The sequence below is a fragment of the Ostrea edulis genome, chromosome 2 (assembly GCF_947568905.1).
Source record: "Ostrea edulis chromosome 2, xbOstEdul1.1, whole genome shotgun sequence".
Taxonomy (NCBI): domain Eukaryota; kingdom Metazoa; phylum Mollusca; class Bivalvia; order Ostreida; family Ostreidae; genus Ostrea; species Ostrea edulis.
The window spans coordinates 43,959,232-43,974,909 of NC_079165.1; the positions used below are offsets into that span (position 1 = coordinate 43,959,232).

Sequence of the window (15,678 nt, forward strand, 5' to 3'; positions counted from 1 at the left end):
CCGTTTCCATGCTGTATTCAGATTTCCTTGCAAGTATCCTGATTATGAATTTTAGGCCACAAATGACAGCTTTAACAGGGGGAAGCTGATGAATGTCGGATTTAAGGAAGCACTGAAGGACGACCAGTTTGATTGTTTTATTTTCCATGATGTGGACATGATCCCTGAAAATAATAAAAACATTTATCTGTGTGATGATCATGCTAGACATTTGTCGTCTGCCATAGATGAGATGCGTTACCAGTGAGTAGTCCAAGTTTGGAGAGGATTCTTTTCAAATATTTACTCAGAATTAGTAAAGAAGATAGTTTATTGGTTTGATGATAATACATGTACAACTAAATGTTTTGATTGCTAGTGATTGCAAAATTCTGTGTCTTTTAAAGATGTATATGCCGTATTAAACAGTATTTTGTTCGACGTTAAAAAACCAGACCGTGTATTTTGTCATTATGATAAACTATGAAAAATAATAAGATTTGACAACTTTTTAAAAATCATATACTGGTATTAAAGGAGTACTGGTTTATTCAATGTAAGGGGAAAATGGTAATTTCTAATGCATATTTATGAAGGAGTGATTTTTATGGTGAATGTGTGCAAGTGTGTAAGAAAATAAGAAACATCATGGGAGATGAGGATTTCATTTACAGTATGTAGTCATACTGAATGGTGATTTCATGTTAAACATGAAATTTAATTCCCTCTCCATAGCTCAAAGTGGTTCTCTCTATCCTGTTTTCCATCTGACTGTTTTTATTGCTGATTGTGTCCCGCCAACTTGAAGGCCGTCCACGCTTTCACATTGCCATGTAATTGTTTACTTTCTAAATTCATCTGGCGACATCATTTTAAAATTGGGTGTTCACTATCTGACTTTAAGAATAAATGATTAGATAGGAAATTAGTGTTCTGGATTACTTTTTAATCTGATGGAGTTAAATTTGTATATTAAAAGTGTATAACTTATGTAGCCTGATATAAAACACATGCCTTTTATTCCTATGGTAATACCCAATTAATACGGCATATATATAGCTTTAAAGATGATTGTAGTATGCTGCATGTGCATGTCGTACATGTACAGTATTTGTCATGAAAGAAATAATTTATCTAGATATTTGTCAGCTTCCTTTTTTATGCTCCCAGAATTGAAGATTCAGGGGCACATAATTTTTCCTTTGTCTTTCAGTTTTTGTGCAACAAAAAGCTTTATGTTTACTGATAACTTCTGAAATATTAAGCCTAGTCAGAGGACTTAGGCATGTTTAGTGATAATTTACTTTTTTATGTTTGCTGATAACTTGTAAAGTAGTAGGCCTAGTCAGAGGACTTGGGCATGTTTAGTGATAATTTACTCCTTTATTTTGATCTCTTTCAGTGTAATGTATTATAATTATGCTGGTGGTGTTATAGCCATGAAGAAAGATGTTTTTAAAGTCATTAATGGTTATGCCAATTCTTACTGGGGATGGGGTAATGAGGATGATGATCTCTCAGCAAGGTATGATCATATTTATTTCATTTTCAGGTACTAAGATATAAAAAAAATATGAAAATATATTTCCGTTTCTTGTTAAAAAACACGCTCTCCGGGGTGATACTGCCTAGCAGGGGAAACACCCTCAACTACATGCTATGTTTATCTATTACTCATGTCTGTAATCAGTGAGTTTTACCATATTTTATGATATCCATGTAAGGGAATATGCAAATGCACTTAGTATTGAAGGAGTGGGAACAGATATATTAATTGAACAAAAGCATAGAAACCATTCACATTTGATTTTCATTTAGAATGGGAATTGACATTAAATGCAGCAATGAATTTGTTTCAAAAGGGTGCAGTTACGTGGACTATATTTTCCCATTTTGTAGTCGACTTTTGCCCCATGTTCATGAAGATTGAGAGGTGGAAATTAAACTTTTAGCAGATTATTATTAAAAAGTTTTGAACAAAAAAGTTCTCTGTGGATCAGTTTTGATGATATTGATATTAAATGATCACGTTCAAAAGCACAAATGAAACAAACAATAAGATTTAAAACATGTATAAAACAATCTCAGTGCACATAAATGCCAGCTTCAGAATTTAAATACAGCCCATAAACATGTAATAGATGAAGATTAATACTCTAGATGACAACAATTTCTGAGGCATAATTTCATTCTCATGCTTTTGATAGGTACACTCCAAGCAAGACACAACCTAACATCATGATAGCAGATGCGTAAAACAGACTATGAGTCTACTTTGTGTCTGCTCCATAAAATTTATACCTGCTTTAGACTAGACTCAGAATACTTGGTCATGTCTGTATTGTGCTATCAGGCATGGCTGTGTCTGCTTTGTCTTACCCCCTGTGTATCTTTTCCCAGTCAACATGCACTTTCTTGATGTGGGAAAAAACCCCATATACATGTATCAATTTCTTTTCATGAACTATACCCGGTAGCTTATGGTGTCAAAATTGCTAAAATCCTTATTTAATCATTTTGTAATTTTAGTTTGAAGAATATTCAATATTTGAAGCGTTTATCACTGTTTACATGCATTTCCTCCAGTGTATTTATTTAAGAAATGTCTTTTAGTTTTTGAAAGTATATATCAGATATACATCTAGCCTCTTTGACCAGCATATTGAATGGAGTGTTAGTTTGGATTTGAATTTAGATTTTATAGTGTGTAGAGTTATTAGGTTGTACATTGTTGATACTGATCAACATTTTAACTATACTTCTCCAGCAGACAATGGAGTGAATTCCTGTGTCTGTTTTTATCATTATTTATACACTCGTCTTTTGACAGGCTGTATTATGGTATAGGCTTTCTTCTCAGTCTCATTTTTACAGAAGTTTTATTGCCAGGAGCCAGGTCATATCTTTCACTCTGTGAGGCTATCAGACTTGGTCAGTTGATGCATCTTGGGGAGTTGATGCATCTGGGGGTGGATGGGTGTTGTGACCCAAAAGTAGGTCATTGTGGCCTCAATTTGGAATTGCAATTGACAGCATCACAGCTTGTGACATCAAGCACACACTAATATATATGCATCCTGTACATGTAGTTGCAGACTTGCGTATCATGTACAGTGGAGCCTCATTAATCCGGACACTTTGGTTCCCAGCAAAATCGTCCGGATAAATGAAGCGTCCGGATAATTGAATCGCATATTTTCTACCTTTGCATAAGTAACCAATATGTGCCTACATTATTGATGCATAGTGAATTAAACACATTCTATATTGGATTTAACCATTTGCATTAGTAAATAAATTATGATAATGTTAACATTTACATGTATTTCAAAGCACTAAAATTTAATGTACGTGTTCAGTGTATTTGCCTGTGCTTACATTGTACATACATATGATCCCTACAAATAAATATACAAAACTGTGTACCGTATGCACTAAAACAAATAATGAAGCACTTTATGTAACTATAAGTAAATAAATCATTAGTAACTAACATAATCATTTACACTTCAAACATTTCATCACACTTTTATTTCTTAAAGAGGCCGGTAATTTCCATCTGTCACGATTCACGGGTTCGGCGGTCTGTTAAAACAATCTTCATCGTCCAAAATTTCGTGATTATCATGTCAGTTGACAACATTCTTCAACCAAAATTCAATCTGCCAGAGTTTATATTTCTTATTCTATAATTATCCAAGACAATATCGGGAGAACAAAATCATTTAAGCTCGTAATATCAAGACCTACTACTGCTTTGATCTAATCACGCGCACCTATTATTTTCATGATGCGATAATAACGGAACAAAACTCGGGTGAAACTAACATTACAGGTACATACAGAATTTAATTGTCATTTTCCTTAAAATGGTAATTTTCTCACTTCTACCCAGAGTTTAAAAATTCGAAAGCAATAAAGCTCTACAACATCGTAACAAGAATCAATCGTACACAGGTACATTCTACATGCGTGACATTCTAAACATTAAAAACTTACTACATATACATGCGCATGAACATACATGTATATTTCACGCCAATCAACAGTATAAAATCCAGAATCTAGAAGTATAATCTACACTCTTTAGATTTGAATAAGCCGATATCAATTTACGAATAAGTACAACTGGTATGTGTAACAGTTAAAAAAAATATCATTACGGCATGATGTTTAATTTATGAATACTATTGGGGTATTGATCAAGACTATAAAATAATATGCTACAGATTTATTTACATAAATTCAACACTACACGCAATAAAGATCTTATGTGCGAAAAGTGGCAATACAATGTCTCGATCGGCACGTGCTATCTAACGGACTTGTCATCACACACCACCTAATTGGAGGGAGGTGTTGACAGGGTACAGGTAATCGCTTCAATTAGACAGTTTGGCTTGTTTTCTTTATAATTTATGCCTTGCTCAAATTGTCCGACACAAACCTTCCCTAAACAAAATTACCGTCCGGATTAACAGTACAATTTTCAATGCATTATAACGTTTTGTAGTAAAAAGTGACTGTACGGATCCGGAACGCGAATTTCCGGATTAATGATGCAAAATAATGTATAAAAATTCTGTTCCCTAGAAAAATCGTCCGGAAGGTGAAGCGTCCGGATTAATGGCGTCCGGATTACCGAGGCTCCACTGTATCTTAGTGATGCATTTTAATGTGTCTGCTTTACATCTGCTTCCTGTTAGATTGTGTCTCATTGGGACTGCTACAGATCAAAAAAATTGGCAAAATGCATGACCAAAGCACAGTATTGTAGATATGACATGTTTAAAGACCCCAGAGCTATGACAGTACTCTGTGACTTGCTGTAAATCACTGATTGGGTATACAGTGTATCTCACAAAACCAAATTTCTGTGACCTTGCATGGTTTGAATTATTAGTGTAATTTTGATTGATTGATTGATTGAATATTGGTTAACGTCCCTCTTGAGAATATTTCACTCATATGGAGACATCACTATTGCCTGTAAAGGGCTGCAAAATTTAGGCCTATGCTCGGTGCTTATGGCCTTTGAGCAGGGAGGGATCTTTATCGTGCCACACCTGCTGTGACACGGGACCTCGGTTTTTGCGGGCTCATCTGAAGGACCACCCCATTTAGTCGCCTTTTACAACAAGCGGGATGTCTACATAGTGGATTTTGCTGATTATCCTTATTGAAATTGAAATTGAAAAAGCAAGGGGTACTGAGGACCTATTCTAACCCAGATCCCCACGGGATTGTAATTTTGAAATTGTCATGAAGTTTTCAATTGGTACATAACTACATTAACATTATTCTGAAATGAAATGATGCTGAAAAGTGAGGAAATCAATGTAATGAAGTAGGAGAGGTGGATGGTGATGATCATCCCAGAAATTGTTTTTTACGATAAATTACAATAAGTTGTGAAAATACACATGTTCATTTAAAAAATTCACAAACTTTTCCTATTTTCCATGTCATATCTGATAAGGTGAAGATAACGAAGAGTGATCAGTCTCATAACTCCTATAAGGAATACAAAATTAAGAGTTGGGTAAACCCGGACCCTTGGGCATACCAGAGGTGGGATCAGGTGCCTAGGAGTAAGTATCCCCTGTTGACCGGTCACACCTGCTGTGAGCTCTATAACTTGATTGAGTAAGCAGAGTAACCTGTAGTAAAAAATGGCCTAAATTGTTATGAGACATGCCAGACAGCATTTGACACAGGACAGGTTGTATTCGTAAATCAGATTGTTATAATGACCATAAAATTTGCAAAATTCTGAAAGAAACTCCTGTAACATCAACTTGTTTGTCAATAGCTTGCCTCAATTTAAAAACTGACCATCCACAGAACAAGCTCTTAGTGCATGCATGGGTTATATTTGTTTAAATACTCCTATAAATAACTGCAATGTCATGTACAATTTACATGTAAGATTTATACTGTCTTGAGTGTGGTACTGTAAATCAGATTATATTTGTGAGAACATTTTTTATGTGTAATTTCACAAGACTAGTCATTTTTTGAAAATTTAGTTCTCATGAATAAACTCTTTAGAATAAAAGATGCGGTAGATGCTATTTTTAAAAAATTCTAATTTTCTTCTTTTTTTTTTGTAGAATACAAGAAGCGGGGTATTTATTAACTAGGCCGCCAGAGCACATAGGAAGATACAAAATGGTGCGGCACAAAAAAGAGTCCAGAGCAGAAAATGGGTATTTGTTACACTATCATTTGATTTATCCGAATTACAGCAAATAATTCTTACCCATAATCTGTCATGCTGCTTCCACTATTGAACATTAAAAAATTTCACATGAAATTTTGAAGTTACCTGGAAAAGAAAAATTTATTGGCACTGGATTGCATTGTTAATGGTTTGAAGCATTTTGCAAGGTTTCCATGTGCATGGATGTTTTGTAAGAGATATGATTATTTTGTTTAAAAGACATACTGTATCTATTTTCATGAAGTCACCTGGGTATACTCAAATGACATATTTTGATTTTTTTTTTTATCACCTTGGAGAGTGCATTGCTCATTGTGCATTAACATTTCAGCATCTTTTAACTTCTTCCCAAATACTACTGGGCCAATTTTAAGGTCGCCTGAGTCACTCAGGTGACCTATTGCCATTAGTCTTTGTGTGTCGTCCATTAACAATTTAACATTTTTAACTTCTTAAAAACCTCAACGCTAATTGTTACCATTTTTAGCGTGAAGCTTCTTTGGAATAAGAGGAATGTAAATTGTGAAATTTATGATCTTAACTCCTCCAGAGCCTCATGGGTAGGGCCAAAATTGCAAAAAATGCCAATTTTTCAAAAGTTTCTTTTCTACTCCCACACATGGGGGGTGGGACCAATATGGCGATATAGTAGCGATATATTAAATCTTGGAGAATGTTTGTTTGTTTTGCTATATTCTGCCACACTCAACAATTTTCCAGTCAATTGTATTCTCTACTCTCAGATATGCGTGAGAAAACCTAAATGCATGGGTATGATGTCCATGAAGATCTCTACCTAAATTGTGAAAATCATGGCCCCTTGGTTAAGGGTTTAAGCCCTAGGGTGGGGCCAATATGGCTCTCTAGTGCAATTGAATAAAGGCTGATTTAAATGCTTCAAACTTCATTTTTCTTTCTTTTGTAATAAAATGGAAATTGTATGCATATTTAGAAAGATCTTAACTATGTACATGTATGGGCTATGGTACCCAGGTGAGCTTAAATGCCTGTGGGCCCATTGTTTTTTTACTAGAATTGGAATGTAGCATTATTAAGGCAAGGGGAACAAGATTTTTGAATTTCATGTCCTTGGGGGCTGGGAGGCAGGGCCAAAACCAATCTGATGTTTATTCCATTCTCTGGGTTTGAAAGATACATGTATGCTCATTGCACCATCAACATGGAACGCTTACTATATTTATGTATATATACTTGTAAGGTTTTTGTATACTAAGGAGACCACTAAGGCCTACAGGCCCCTTGTTGATTTAAGGAATACATAAACATATTATATGATATTGATTTAAAAAAAAAAAGAACATGCTACAAACCATTTTATATTGTATAAAGTGGTTCAGTATTGAATTCATTCTTTTTGATTTGATGAAACATCTGAAATAGGTGTCAATATAATTTATTTGTCTTATCAATACATTGCCATTATCTAAAGCTTACAAAAAAAGCGTGAAATAATTACATGAATTGAAAGAGAGATGAGTTAGACAGGGAATCCACACATTTTGGAGATATATCGCTTAAAAAAAAATTATAGGGGTTGGGGGTAAGTAGTATCTATACTTGAGGTGCCTGTGGCATTTTCTGGGCTGTACAGTAAAATTGACTTTGTATGTCTATTTTTTGTAGGTACGAGCGTTTTCTGGGCTGGAGGGGCAGATGGTTACAAGATGGTTTGCACAGTCCAAAAACAATGACCTATAATGTCCTCAGTAAAGCAAACAATCCACTATACACCAACATCACCGTGGATCTCCTCTACGATAAATCCAAGGAGATCAATGTGGCTGAGGACACTACAAAGGAATCTCTCTGGTGGTATGTGTGTGTAAATTCACCAACAACATGGACCAATTACTGATGTGTAAATTCACCAACTATATGGACCAATTACTGATGTGTAAATTAACCGACTACATGAATTTTTAAACCCAACTTGTGCCAATATTCACAATAACCCTATAATATAAGAATACACTTCTCTTTATTTGCAGGTTTTTGAAATTTTACTTTCCATAAATTTTCACACTGAGACTGAGAGCATTTACAAAGCAAAATGAGAAACTAATTGGCTTACCCACAGAAAATTTAGAAAGCATGTAGGATGGTGCCACCTGATATCTACAAGAGTCCAAGTCTTTCATTGGATGTGTTGTATGAAGTCTGAAATCAAGTGTTGTTCAAAATTACACTGCATATTTTGTCAATGCTTTATACAACAGTGTTAGTAAATATTCATGATAAAATGCTCATCATTTTCATGTACATTGTATATTTAGAGAGATTTTTATCTTGTCGTAAAAAGAAAGCATGTTCTCTGATAGATTCATATGCACAAGTGCCATCGTAAACTAAGAAAATCAAATCAATACAGAAATTATGATGAATTTGAATTTTAAAAAAAGTTTCAACAATCTCTAGCAAAAAAAGTAGATAAAAAAACCGGAAAGTATTTAATGTGAAAGTACTTTCTATAAATGGATTTGTGAAGACATTGCCGAACTGTAGTAAATATTTATTCATAATTATATTGCAGTGTAATGCCCTTTTCTAAATATTATAAAGGACTGTATATGATAATATTCTTTCTTGGCCCATGTAAACTCGAGGTTCTAAATCTTTATGATTAAAGGAAGACTAAGTCTCTTTTAGTAAAGAGATGATACCCAATACAGTTTCACATAATTTGTTCCAATATTTACAGTCAGTTGGAGTTCATAGCATCTAAAGTGATGCAATGTCTTCATTTTAATCAGATTTAATTAAAATGTTAATTTTAGTGAACATTTTTCTTTTAGAAAACATACAGTGCAGCTCTGGACAAATATCTTTTTTTTTATCCTAGAAAGATGACTCTGGTTTAAATAAAGTCTGTCCATGCCTGCACTCAGTGTTTTCTAGAAGAAAAACTGGGGGGGAAAAGCCATTTTATGTCGAAGTACAAAAGTAGCAAGATAACATCATCTTTATGATGTCATAATTCTATTTCTTCATCGTGATCAAACATCTTCGCAACCCAAGTGTCCGATTCGCTTACTCTTATCAATCGGACACTTGGCTTGTGAAGATGCTGATCAAATTGAAAACAACAACTGCATTGCATAAGGATCCTTGCATAAAATGCACTTTATTTTGAAACAAAAGCAAAAATGTTCATCCTAGTGGGCAAATAAAGCCCTTTTCATACAACTTTATGTACATATGTAACATTGTAATGACTTATCTGAAATGTACATTTACTGTTTGAATGTATGATTCAATGACTATTTATTTTACCACAGAAATTGGTATGTGATATTGCAAGTAAAGTGTAATTGTACTTTTGTATTCAATGAATAAAACATTGTCAAACAATATGACTTCTGCTTAATGCACTAATTTAATTTTGTTTTGGTCTGGAAATTATATTAAATAGGGAAAAAAGAAGCGCCCCCCCCCCCCCCCCCCCCCCCCAAAAAAAACAACTAAAAAAACACAAAAAATCCAAATAAGTACAATAATGAATTCAAACACAAGCTTTTAGATTTTCTAAAAGTATTAGGTAAAGCCCTCTATCATGAACTTGTATGAGTAACGTGGTGATCAGAACTATTCTGTATTGGATATATGCGGAATACAGTTCAGTATGAAAAATATCAGACAGTTTGAGGCCCTTTAGGGCCGAAAACTTTCTGATAAGTAATGGTTATCTTCTAGCATCCTCGTAATATTCACATTATCAAATAGATGGGCGGTCCTTCTGTCACGAGTGCGCGGAGCGCAGGAGTGAGAGAAGAACCGCCCATCTCTTTGATAATGTGAATTTTACGAGGATGCTAGAAGATAACCGACTTGTCACATATTTCAAAAGCTTCTCATTTTACCTTTATTGAACCATACATTCAATACAATGGTAGATTGCTATATACCATCGTCGGACGATACATGTGTATATAAAATTCAATACGCTTTACCCGTAAAACAGCAAAACTAATTTAAAGGACACATCTCATGTTTTCAAAGTATACAATATTACATGCATTTTGTCTTCTTTATGCTTATAGTAATTAATTCTAATAGTTCGTTCGCCGAAATTTTGCGATAATTAACCACAATACAGACTTAAATCTAAGCCCCGATTTCAAAAAGGTAGGAAGTCACGTGGTACAGTGACGTCACATGCGCCCTTCAGATTGTGAAAGTACTGCGAGATATTATTAAAAACTCAACTTTTAGGGGCCTAATTCATTTACCATGGGCAACATTTAAATCGATGTTGACAAATTGTCCGAGTTTTATATGTGTTCGCCACCAGTGCACACATATAACGACGTAAATACCCAAATATAGCGAGTAAAGTGTGTATGAAATCGGCAAAATTGTGAGTAAATAATGTTTATATGGGTAGCTGTCTACAAACTGTTTTGGGGATGTTATTCCTTTATACATCTGTAATTGGCGCTGTTTTTCTAAAATAAACAGTGCAATCATTATTTATTTTTGGATTAGACAAATTATGATACGTTAAATTGTTGACAACTAGGCCCCTATGCCAAGCTATTGTCACGCGTGCATTTCGGAAAGAAAGAAAAAGACAACGCACACACAAATCAATAAAAATATTCAAATTTAGAGTGGTAATCACATTATTTTATTTTGATAAAGCAATCTTATTAATATTTTTGAATTGTGATCTGCACGTCTTTAGGAAGTACGAAGTAGCCTACTGACGCACTCAAGATGCTACGAGTTCAATAAAGAAATAATTTTATAATTCAATTTAAAGTTAGGAAATAAAATATTCTATTATTTGTATAATTAAAAGTTCAATTATTTTGTATCTTTATTTTTTGTTGTAAATCTACCAGTTGGTAGAAGTTACATTGTATCGTCAATATATGTTGTTACAAGGTGAAGGTCAGTTGATCCGAGTGTGTATTGTATTTGAAGAGCAAATCAGAATGTATGCTATAGGCCTACCAGTGCTTATAGCTTCGATATATCCATTTTTTCGCAGTTTATCAGGGTCTCTGTCCAAGCGATGTTTGAAAAGGTGACTGGGTGTGTTTTTTAAGGTAAAGTTCTTGTTCCAACAAAAAAATTATCCACGTCTTTTCTCTCGTACCTTCCTTCGAAAAATGAGACCTGTGTTGGACCTCTCTTTTCTGAATCAGTATCTGGTGATTCCACATTTCAAAATGGAGACCAACAGGTCGATCAGAACCTCTCTCCATACAGGGATGTGGACGTCTTCTTTAGATCTGACGGATGCTTATTTTCATGTCCCTATAGCTCCGGCTTATCGGAAGTTTCTTCGTCTGGTCTGGGAGGGCAAGGTATATGCTTTCAGGGCAATGCCTTTTGGCCTATCTACTGCTCCACTAGTGTTCACAAAAAATTTTCAAACAGTGGTTGCGTATCTACACTCCCAGTCCATTTTCATCCATACATATCTAGACGATTCTCTGATCAAGAATTTTTCTTTCAACCTTCTTCATCAACATACTCATCGAGTTATTCATCTTCTGTTGAAGCTGGGTTTCCTTATTTCTTGGGAAAAATCAGAGATAGTTCCCAGTCAGAGTTTCATTTTCATAGGGGAACAATTTCGAACAGATCTTGGGATAGTTCTTCCTCCAGAGGAGAAATTTCTCAAGCTTCAGTATCTGTTGGATGAACTACTTTCAGTCAAACAGGCTTCAGCTCGCCAGTTTCTACAACTGATAGGTTTTCTGATTTCTCTGATGGACATAGTACCTTTAGGTCGTCTTCATATTCGCCCCATTCAGTGGTATCTTCTGGAATTTTGGGTACCAGCCTCACAACAGTGGGAAGCTGTTATTCCCATTCTTCCCAGATTGTATCCTCATCTTCTGTGGTGGTCAGTGAGAGAGAATGTTATGATAGGTTGCTCGCTAGACCCCCCAGTTCCTTCTATGACCCTGTTTACAGATGCTTCTCTGACAGGCTGGGGAGCTACCCTGGAAGGCAGAGAGGCATCAGGTATATGGTCCGGTCTCCAGTTGACAGAACACATCAATTTACTGGAGATGCGGGCTGTTCTTCTGGCATTGAAACACTTTTCCCAATTTGTTCAGGGTCAATCTCTGATGATAGCCACAGACAATACAACAGTAGTGGCTTATCTGCAGAATCAGGGCGGCACACATTCTCAGTCTCTTTACCTTCTGTGCAAAGAAATTATGTTGTTTTGCCGTTCCCTGGGAATTCGCTTGTCAGTCAGGCATGTTCCTGGCAATCTGAATCTAGTAGCGGATGCTCTCTCAAGGTCACTGCATCCAGTGAATACAGAATGGGAGTTGCATCCAGCAGTCTTTCAGGAGATCTGTCTCAAGTGGGATCGTCCTCATATAGACCTCTTTGCTACGCATCTGAATTGCAAACTGCCAACGTTTGTCTCTCCGATTCCAGACAACAAAGCTTTAGCAGTGGATGCAATGTCTTTCGATTGGAAGGGGATGTTTTCTTACATGTTTCCTCCTTTTCGCCTCCTTCCCAAGATTTTACACAAAATCAGGGTAGAAATTTGCAAGACCATTCTTATTGCTCCAGCATGGCCAAAACAATCTTGGTTTCCAGATCTTCTTCAACTGTGTTGTGCGAGACCAATTCTTCTTCCTCTCAGGAAAGATCTTTTGTCTCAATTCAAAGGCAGGAAAGTTCATCAGAATCTTTCCAACCTCCATCTACACGCATGGTTACTGTCAGGGAATCTTTCAGACAGGATGGCTTTTCTGACAGAGCAGCCAAACGTATCTCTAGTTCAGTCAGAAAATCTACAGGAGCAATTTATGACTCTAAGTGGAACATCTTCTGTTCTTGGTGTCGTTCAAAGGAAATTGATCCTCTCGCAGTTACTGTCCAACAGTTAGCTGAGTTTTCAGTCTATCTGTTTGAAGACAAAGGTTTCTCTCCCTCTACTATTAAGGGCTATCGTTCAGCTTTATCTAGAACTATAGCTTTGTCAGGAGGTCCTGATTTTGGGAAGAATGAGTTCTTGTCCCTCATGGTCAAGAATTTTTGTTTGGAACGACCTAGACAACGTAGGTTGGTTCCATCCTGGAATTTAGCTTTGGTTCTTAGGACTTTACAATTTCCTCCTTTCGAACCTTTATTTTTAGCTCCCTTTAAGTTTTTGACCTTGAAGTGCTGTTTTTTATTAGCTTTAGCTTCTGGTCGTAGAAGGAGTGAGATTCATGCTTTCTCCATTGCAGATTCTTGTCTCAGATTTTCTGCAGATAATTCTTCAGTTACTCTGTTGACAGATCCATCTTTCTTAGCCAAGAATCAGTTATCAGACAAAGGTTCTGGACCTATTGTTATTCCTGCTCTACCTAAATCATTAGGTAATCAGGATTTATGTCCAGTGCGTACACTTTAGAAATATATTTCTGTTTCGTCAACGCTCAGACCTTCTGGTTCTACTAGACTTTTCATTCCTATTAAGAAAGGTATAAGTGATATTTCGGCTAAGACTATTTCTACTTGGCTTTGTCAGACTGTTAAGATGGCTTACCAATCTTCATCTCCAGAAGCCTTGTCTCGTGTTCAAGTTCAGGCACATGAAATTAGAGCCTTGTCTTGCTCCTGGGCTATTTTCAATTCCTCCTCTATGTCGGAAATCATGTCAGCTGGTTATTGGAGGTCTGATAGTACCTTTTATAACCATTACCTTAGATCTATGTCCCTTCATAGTGACAGTTTGTTCTCGCTTGGACCTCTAGTTTCAGCTCAAAAAGTGGTTTTTCCTCCTAGTTGCCAATCTCAGGGGGATTCAGCTCTACTTTGAATTCTGCTTATCTAAATTTATAAAGGTAACGTATTTATTGTGATAAATTCTAAATTTTTAGTATTAAAATTTGTATTTGTTAAATAAATACTTACCTTTATAAATCAGAGGTCCCAACCCACCTCCCCTTCATCCCCCTTCTAATTTTTTGTTTTATGTCAAAGAATAGATGATACCGGATGTTGGTTTCTGAGCATGTCAGAGGTGGCGGGTCACGAAGGGTGCTTTTTTGTTTACATGGTTTTTTTCCGATACAAGACTGCAAGCAGGTGAATATCTAAATTTATAAAGGTAAGTATTTATTTAACAAATACAAATTTTAATACTAAAAATTTAGATTTTTGTCGATTAAATCTAATCTGTTTATGAAATGGCTAATAGATGTTTTCAAACCCGAGGGCGCATATGACGTCACACAAAATGGCGCGTAAACTAGCGAAAGAAAATATGCATATCGCAAGATTTGAATTTCATCGCTTTCAAACTCGAAAACTACGCAAAATATTTCATTTAAAACACATTTAAAGTAGTTTTAGGCATAAAAAGAGTTAATTGCGGTCACCCAGCCAAGTGCTGATCACGCTCGCCGTTGCTTAACTTGCGTGATCAAGAGAGACACTCAACCACATCACTAAAAAGGCTAGCTCTCTAGCGAGGCAGTACAAGTTCCCTCTTATACTTTCCGCTACAGTACTTTCAATTTACGCTTCAAAATGAAATGCACCTGCGACAGTGATATGCCAACAGCTTTGGTAAAATATCACGAATCGTGTATCTGCCATCACTTTCAATTATTTCCCTGACTTTTGAGACATTTGCCCCGCATGTTCCAGTCACAGGTCGGTCAGATTTTGCTGCATCTTTGATATTCTCTTTAGAGAAGTCGAGAGGCATAGCCTTCATGAAGGCTATGCCTCTCGACTTCTCTAAAGAGAATACATCTTTGACGGACTCAGTGCCAGTCGGAAATTTCTTTCTCCGCTTACGAACTGTCTCATAAGATACCTTATCAGACCCATAAACTTCCACCAATTCAGTAAAAATCTGCATTACCGAATGACCGAGTTTTGTGCGAACTTTTATATAAGCTCTTAATTTATTCAATATTCTCAACCCGTTTCCCAACCATTTTTACAACAGTGGTCAACGACTGGCTCTGTTGAAATGACTATAAGTTTAAAACTATGTGGAGCTGAAGGCTCGTGTTTATACCGTTGGAAAGGTATTGAATAAAGCTATTCAAGAGTATCATCAAGTACGAAATCGTGCAAAGCGTTATCGCGCTGTGGTACAATACATATTACATATCGAACAGCTTTCGTATATCCCCATTTTTGCTGTGAGACTAAACACATTCATACTTCATTCCTCCCATAGGATATTTCGACAATGAAAATATCACAGACATTACAAGTATATTGCATGTATAATTGAACAAAAACAGTACAAAGAAAAGGGGGAAAAGTTACAGAAATAATCTATGTACATATTAGAAAGGAAAATGAGCGAGACACGTACTTGTATCAGCTGACCTTCCTAGAGGTGACTAACTCTCAGTTGAGCCAATGTCCTGTTGTAGTGAGCTGCAGCAGCGCGAACAAGCCTGAAGTTAAACAAACGAAAGGGGACATACTCCGCCTCCTGCAGAGGAGTACAGGTGTGACCGCCAGGC

The 15,678-nt window shown here is 36.0% G+C and overlaps 2 protein-coding genes across 2 annotated transcripts in view; both read left to right on the forward strand.

Annotated features, from left to right (window-relative positions):
• The window catches only part of LOC125667057 (inversin-like), a 73,306-nt gene extending 63,735 nt beyond the window's left edge, over positions 1-9,571 (forward strand). The window contains exons 28-32 of the mRNA XM_056154135.1: positions 56-243; positions 1,382-1,504; positions 6,093-6,188; positions 7,847-8,117; positions 8,212-9,571. Coding sequence (XP_056010110.1) covers positions 56-243; positions 1,382-1,504; positions 6,093-6,188; positions 7,847-8,078 — 639 coding nt within the window. The 3' untranslated portion in view covers positions 8,079-8,117; positions 8,212-9,571. The remainder of the gene's footprint in view (positions 1-55; positions 244-1,381; positions 1,505-6,092; positions 6,189-7,846; positions 8,118-8,211) is intronic.
• Positions 9,572-11,334: 1,763 nt separating this feature from the next.
• Positions 11,335-13,089, forward strand: LOC125667016 (uncharacterized). The gene has a single exon (XM_048900296.1). It carries the CDS (start codon positions 11,335-11,337, stop codon positions 13,087-13,089), a length of 1,755 nt encoding a protein of 584 aa, XP_048756253.1.
• The last annotated feature ends 2,589 nt before the right edge of the window (positions 13,090-15,678 follow it).